A 7,303-nucleotide genomic window follows, 5' to 3' on the forward strand; every position below is an offset into this window, starting at 1 on the left:
AGCCAAAACCTACTTCGCAACTTAAAACCAAACTTCCATGAAGCTCCTCTTGCCAAATCCAGAGGCAGAAGGGGGAGGGGAGGTCATACAAAGCCATCTACAGGGTTGTTTTCTTCCTTTCCCTTGACCACCCTCCAGGCCATCCCGCCTGCCTCCGTCTCTGCTGGAAAGAGCTGGCGAGGGCACAGACAGAGCAAAGCCACACTTGGGTCAACTTCGTTTCGCTAACTCAGATTTCTTTCACTCGATCAAAAAGGAGGAAGCTGACTGAACACTCACATTCTCGCGGCTCAGCCGCCAGCCTGGCCTCCTGTGTCGTCTCTCTGCAGAGGATGAGGAGCCCCTGGAACACACTGGGTCTGGGGAGGCACTTTTTCTGCGGTCACAGCAGGGATTCGCCATGATGAGACTTCCATCTCCAAACCGAGCCCTGATTTGGAAAAAGAGTTTTCTCCTCTTCCTCTTCTCGCTTCCCATCTCCAAAGGGGCACCAGCCTGTAAGACAGGTACAAACACAAAAGGTAAGTTTCATCTACGTCTCCTTTGTACTAAAACACAACCTGACGGTCAGCTTTACACTGATCGTTCCTGAATAAGATTTTCTCTGCTTCTACAGCCTAAGTAGTGAAGTCTTTTTCATTAACCTGCTGTTTCAATGACATGAATGCTTGTGGAAGCATCTTTCCTGAGACTCAGACAGATGAGAGATTGGGTTGTTTCATAATGAAATCTTTGTGGTTTTTTCATTGGAAAGTCAATGCACACCCACTGCGAAAATACCAGCAGCTACATGCACAATATATTGATCAGGAGGCTGTTTATTATTACAGGGCCAGACTCGGGGTCCCGCGCCTCCCTGCTGGCTTGGCAACTTGAGTTCCATCCCCAGCCAGGGGGTGACCCACATGGCGCAGCAGACCTCTCCCATCTGTCTTGCCCGCTGCTCCCCTCAGCAGTGGATTTCAATTACTTGCCTGTTCTGCTCCCCACTGTCTCTGGTGAATCCTCTCACCCCCCACACCTCTGGCCTGTATCCTAATTCTAAGCCAAAAAAAAAAAAAAGCTAGACAGGTCCTAAGCTGGTAGGACCTTTTCCAGCCAGCAACCTAGACACACTACTCCACCACTTTAATTTCTCTCCTCTTTGAAGTCGGGATAAGAAAAGCACCCGGGGAGGGTGTGGAGCCTGAGTGCCTGGCGCTGGGGCCATCCATGAAGCTGCCAAATGTGTTACACATAAAACACGAACCTCCTGTCACATGACCTCCAAACCCCTCTGCTTCCAGAAGGAGCCACAATTAACAGTCATCCCTTATCTAACAGTATAGGGACAAACTCTTCCTCACTTGTCTTTCTTTTTTATTTTAAGTTCACCCTATAACACAGAAATGTTTCTATGTGGTAGCAGTGGATTTAGTTCCTTCTTTGCAACAGCTAGCTAGCATTTCACAATAGGACTCACCATAATTTATTCAACCATCCCCTTCCTCATTCTTTCATTTCAAAAAATCATATGAACCACGCTGCCATGAGTATGCCTGGACAAACCTCCTTTGCGGAATCATGAGCACGAAGGCATCACTGTACGAGAAAACACTAGCAGTGAAATTGTGGGGAAAAGGCCACAGCCCTTTGGCTTCTTACCGATGTTGTGAAACTGGCCTCTCCACACACGGAACCTGCCCTCAGTCCACCAGCAGTGACCGCTCCGGGGGGAGGGCGAGGCCCATCCCTCTCCCCCAGACCACCCATCCAGTTTTAAACGTGTGTCATTCAGATGAGTACGGAAGATCTCTTGTTCTCATTTGCAGTTGCTTGTCCTGTGTATAGCTGGGCATCGTCTTTCCCGTTGATGGTCCAGGAAAGCCGCAGCATCCCTGGGGGTTGGGGGGTTCGGGGTGGGGGGATCTTGGGGATGGCTGCTTCTGGTGAAACTGAGCTTGCATGGGGCTGAAATCAGGTCAAACGTTCAGATCAAAGATAGGGCGGGGGCTTGAGAACATTTCTGGGGCGTCTATATCCCCCCTCCACTGAAGGCATCCTCTGGCCTCCAGGACTGCAGATGGGTATCTGCCTCTCCCACTGGGGGTTTCCTATTCATAATTACTTGTTCTGCTCTCAGTTGCTTTATTTCTCACTGATTTGTATATATAACAAGAATCTTTTCTCTGCACTGATGCTTGAAGCATTTTCTTCTAGACTGTCTCTTAACCTTGCCATAGAGAAATGTTAAGGTCATCAAATTTTTTTGTAAATGTTAAGGTCATCAAATTTTTCCAAGCTTTTCTGTATGGTTCCTAATTTCTTTATGACGACTAATTCCAAATAGCTTACCTGGAAGAGCTTTTTCCTACCAAAGAATATAAAATATTTCCCAAAACTCTTCTTAATTTTTATGTTACTTTTTTATATTAGGCTTTCTAATGAAGGATATTTTCTTCCCTTTTTTTTTTTTTGAGGTTAAAATTTTTTTTTATTACGAAAGTTTATTTTTACATCCCCTTGGTTTTTTTAAATAGTGAAAACACACACACACAGACACACACACACACACACACTAGGTCCCAAGAAATACAGCAATCATATCAAAGGGCCTCAGGGTTTGAGATACTTCCTGTGGCCAAGGCTATGGGGCAATAAAAACTACAATAAATAAAAACTGCAAACCCACCTAAATTGCATAATGATCCTTAAGCAATAATAATAAAAATAACAGCAATATAAGGAAACTATCTCACTGTTGTTTTAGAAAATCAACTCATTTTCAAGACTGGCCCAGAAAGGGGAAATACCAAGCATTTCTCTTGCCTTTTTCTGCAAATTAAACCTCAATGTAGCAAAGAAAAGCTTCTCTAAATAACTATTGCACAATAAATGAAGAAGGAATGGTAGAATCAATAGATCATGCCTTTGCAACTCCCAGTGAAATGACGCGTGTGAGAGCTTACTAACGGGCATACCAGGTGCTAAGTGCCTCTCACTGAATCACATCTACCCCATGCTACAGTCTTGCTGTGAAAGGTGCCCTGCTTCCAGATGGGGACCCGAGCGTGGCTCTTGGGGATGAGCGCCCCAGAGTCTAAACCATGGAAGACTCTATAGAGCAACTTGTCTTCAGCAAATAAGTTGCACAGGAGGGAAAGAGACAAAGGTGAGATATCTATAGATTTAAAAAGACTTAACAAACACAGTAATTAACCATAAGGGGCTGTTTTGAATCCTAATTCAAGCAAAAAAAAGTATTTCAAAAATCAGACAGGAAAATTTGAACACTAGATATTTGATACGTTAAAAATATTGTTAAATTGGCCCTCCCTGGTGGCGCAGCGGGTTAAAGCACAGCACTGAGAATCTAAAGCCACTTCCGCATGAGTTCGATTCCCGCCTGCCCCGGAGGTGACCACATGGCATGGCAGACCTCTCCTGACCCGCCCGCTGCTCCCCTCAGCCGTGTACTTCGATCTGCCTGTTCTGCTCCCCACTCTGTCTCTGGTGAAGCCTCTCACCGCCCCTGAGCCTCTGGCCTGTACCCCAGTTCTGTATGCACAAATAAATAAATCTTAAAAAATATATATTGTTAAATTACAATTGTAGCAGTTTAGGGCCTCCCTGGTGGACAAGGGGTTAAGTCTCAGCTCTATCACTGCTACAGCCTAAGTTGGATCCCTGGCTGGGGGGTGACCCACATGGCGCAGCAGACCTGTCCTGCCTCCCCGCTGCTCCCCTCAGCAGTGTATTTCAGTCAGTCTGCCTATTCTGCTCCCCACCCTGTCTCTGGTGAAGCCTCTCACTCCCACACTTCTTCTGTGCATAAATAAATAAATAAATCTTTAAAATACACATACACACACACTTGTAGCAGTGTGATCTATAACCCCTACAAAGAGATAGAGCATTGCAAACCAACATTACCTCAAAGAAGATAGTTGGAAAAAATATTGCTAATTTTGGGGAGAGGGTAATGGCATTGGGCCCTGTCTTGTAGAGACAGAAACTACCAGGTCCTCCAGGCAGAGATTGCCAGGGACACATGTGTGGTTAAATCAACTTGAGTTTTGGGGGGAAATGCCTGGCTGGGACCAGAGGACGGACGCCTCATTGAGAGAGTGCTAGAAAGGACCTTGGGGGAGATGTGGACTTGGGTTAAGTGATTTGGGGTAAGAGTCAAAGCAACAGAATTTACTGCTTGAATTCTGTTAGGAGGGGGGAATAAAGATGGGGTATGGTAATAACTCTTAACAGGCAAGGAAGTTAGAGCAAGTCTAAAGCACTCACTCCCAAAGAAACAGCAGTCACTTGTATTGGCCAACTGAGGGAGACACTTGGCCATTTCGGAATTTGGACGATGGCAATGTCTGTCTCTGTGTTCAGGCGTGATTGGGAAGTGGTCTTGTTCTTTTTCGCAACCCAGCATAGCTTGTCTGACACGGCTTGTCGACATGGGTGCTCCAGCTGTGAGTGACAGGTCAGTTCCTGGCCAGGCCAGCCCCCAGCAATCAGGGACTGCTCTTCTGTCTCGACACTGTGACTTACGGATGAAATAATTGGCTGACTGGGCTTTGCTTCAGGGCAGTGGAAAGGGATGTGGGTGAATGAAGCAGAGTTACCCCAAGTTGATAATTGTGGAAGCTGGGTGATGGGCCCATGGGGATGACTATGGTCTTTTTTCCACTATTATGTCTGAAATTTAAAGAAAATTTCAATAGACAAAAAAGGTCGTCACTTTTGGCCACAGCACCTGGAAAGTTAATGTTTCTAACTCAGTATGACCAGTCTTAGGGGAGGCCCCCTCTGGCTCTCGCCGGTCACCAGCACAAAGGGGCTTTCAGGCCCTCGCCTCACCCTGGGAGAGCCCTCCTGCACTTTCCTCACACACTGGTCAATCTGGCTGAGGGGGCAAGCGATGCCCTTCTTAGGAAAAGTAGCCAAGAATGGTGTACTTTCACCATTCAATCCACAACACAAGGCCAGATGACCATTGAGTTATTCTTAGGAATGTTAATAAAGACTTTTTCTTGTGTTGTTTGCTTTCCAGAATTTTCTTCTCCAAAATTGAACTCAAAAATGAATACAGTCACGAGGGGTCAAAGCATCTCTCTGATTTGTTCCATCCAGAACAGTTCACTGCAGATCAAGTATCTTTTGTTTCGGAACCAGACGCTTCTGCACACCCAGCACAGAACAGGTGAACCCATGGTGGTTAACCTGACTGTCACGGAAGCCCGTGATTTGGGCCCGTACAAATGCAAAGCCATGGTTGCCAACTGTTCGAAATACAGCCATGAGTTCAACTTCACCTTTGTCAGTAAGTAGAGTGCTTGTTATTTAGGGACCCTGAGATTCATATGATTCATTCCTGCTCTTTTGTGGCTCTCTGTTCCCCTGAAGAAACTCATTCAGCAACTGGGGAAGGATGTCTCCTGTCAGAGAAAGCATCAAGTTGCCCTTTGAATCACTGAGATTCAGTGTGAGAAAAGATGGCGAATGGTATGGGTTTCTTCATTTAAATAAGAAGTGCTTACAGGTCTACAGGGTCAAATCTACTCTTTGGTGGTTCATGAATCTGATGGCTGAAGCCCTAAATTAGCAGACTAAAATGCCCCAAGTCTCCATTTCCTGAGCTTCTGTCCCATAGATCTATAGGGAATCTCCCCTCATCCTGCGTCTGCATAGATGCACACATTTCACGACTCCCGTCTCTCTGTCAGCGTGGTGTCGCCCGATGCAGCATGAGCGGGTGACCCCACTGTACACTTACCCCTCGCCACTCTTCCACTGCTCTAGACCTGGCGGCCACCCCAGTATTTATTTGCACAGAATGGTCCATGGAGACCCCAAACAAGAGCAACAGCTATTCCAACAACAAGAATGCCTTTGTTTGTTGGAAACAAAGATCGGAAAGTGGGCTGTCTCCGGGCGAGCCCCACATGCACCCTACGGAGACGAGGGCTAACAGCACCACCTCCCACAAGAGACGCAGGCCTGCCTGGCCTGTAGTTTGCTAATGTACGTGTGCGTGTTTCTCTCCCTGGCCTCCTGGCCTCATTTAAATAGAGTCTGCAAATCAGTGTTCACATACATAACACTATGCTGCTCCTTGTCCCGTGGCTCTCTGCCCATCAATTATATTTTCTTTCCTTTTTATTAGGATTTATTTATTTATGCACACAAGAACTGGTCAGAGCTGCAGGGGGGTGAGAGGATGCACCAGGACAGAGCTGGGAGCAGAACAGGCGGATTGACTGAAGTACACTGCGGAGGGGAGCAGCGGGAAGACAGGAGAGGTCTGCACACTAAGTGGGCCACTCCCTGGCCGGGGATTGATCTCGTGCTGCAGTGGCGGCAGAGAGCTTTATAGTGCTGCACTTCAACTTGTTGTGCCACCAGGGAGGACCCAATTCTCTTCCTTAAAAAAAAAAAATTGGGCCCTCCCTGGTGGCTGAGCGGGTGAAAGCACAGCATCAAGAAGCTACAGCCACTTCAGCATGAGTTCAATCCCCACCCCAGAGCTGACCCACATGGCCTGCCCGCTGCTCCCCTCAGCAGTTACTTTGTCCATCAGCCTGTTCTGCTCTTCATTCTGTCTCTATTGAATCCTCTCACCGCCCCTGCACCTCTGGCCTGTACCCCAGTTCTGTGTGCATAAATAAATGAATCTTTAAAAAAAAAAAAGAAAGAAAGAAAAGGGTTGCTGAGTGGCAAATTAACTCACTAGTTGCAAACAGCTGTCCACAGCAGCATAGGGTTCTGGGGTGCACACACCTTGGTTAACCTGGGAGACGGTGACTCCAGACCACTCAGCAGCTCAGTGTCATTGGCAAAGACCTCTGCGGTGATGGGCGATTGCTATTTTCTGGCAGGTGGAGACCCCTGTCCTTCCTGCCTGCAGTGGCTGCTTCCAGGATCATTATTGGTGCTGATAGTACTAATTCTAATTCTGGCATTTTGGATCCTCCCAAAGTACAAAGCAAGTAAGTTCTTTGGGAGATTTTCTCTGGGTTTGGGACACAGACGGCTGAGGAGGAAGGAAAAGAAGCATCAGAAATGGGATGCGAAGACGATGCAAGGAGACGGGGAGGAATCAGCAAGGGAAGCACAGAGAACGAGCTTGCGGCGTGGTTCCCGGGTCGGCGCGCCTAGGGGCCCTTCCTCCAGTCAAGGCCTTCCTGTTTGGGCTGCTTGTGGGCGGCTGGCCTGCGCTAACGAGAGGCCACGCTGGCTAGAATGCTCAGCTGCCACTGTCTTGAAATTCTGACGCTATTTTTTAAAATTTATTTTAAAAATGCGGTAAACTAGACACAGT

At 47.2% G+C, this 7,303-nt stretch overlaps 1 protein-coding gene across 1 annotated transcript in view; it reads left to right on the top strand.

Annotated features, from left to right (window-relative positions):
* MILR1 (mast cell immunoglobulin-like receptor 1) overlaps positions 1 to 7,303 on the top strand; it is a 25,335-nt gene that overhangs the window by 15,274 nt on the left and 2,758 nt on the right. The window contains exons 3-5 of the mRNA XM_012732980.1: positions 332 to 521; positions 5,036 to 5,305; positions 6,861 to 6,971. Coding sequence (XP_012588434.1) covers positions 332 to 521; positions 5,036 to 5,305; positions 6,861 to 6,971 — 571 coding nt within the window. The remainder of the gene's footprint in view (positions 1 to 331; positions 522 to 5,035; positions 5,306 to 6,860; positions 6,972 to 7,303) is intronic.

This window comes from Condylura cristata, unplaced genomic scaffold (assembly GCF_000260355.1).
Source record: "Condylura cristata isolate star-nosed mole 26May11 unplaced genomic scaffold, ConCri1.0 scaffold00038, whole genome shotgun sequence".
NCBI lineage: Eukaryota > Metazoa > Chordata > Mammalia > Eulipotyphla > Talpidae > Condylura > Condylura cristata.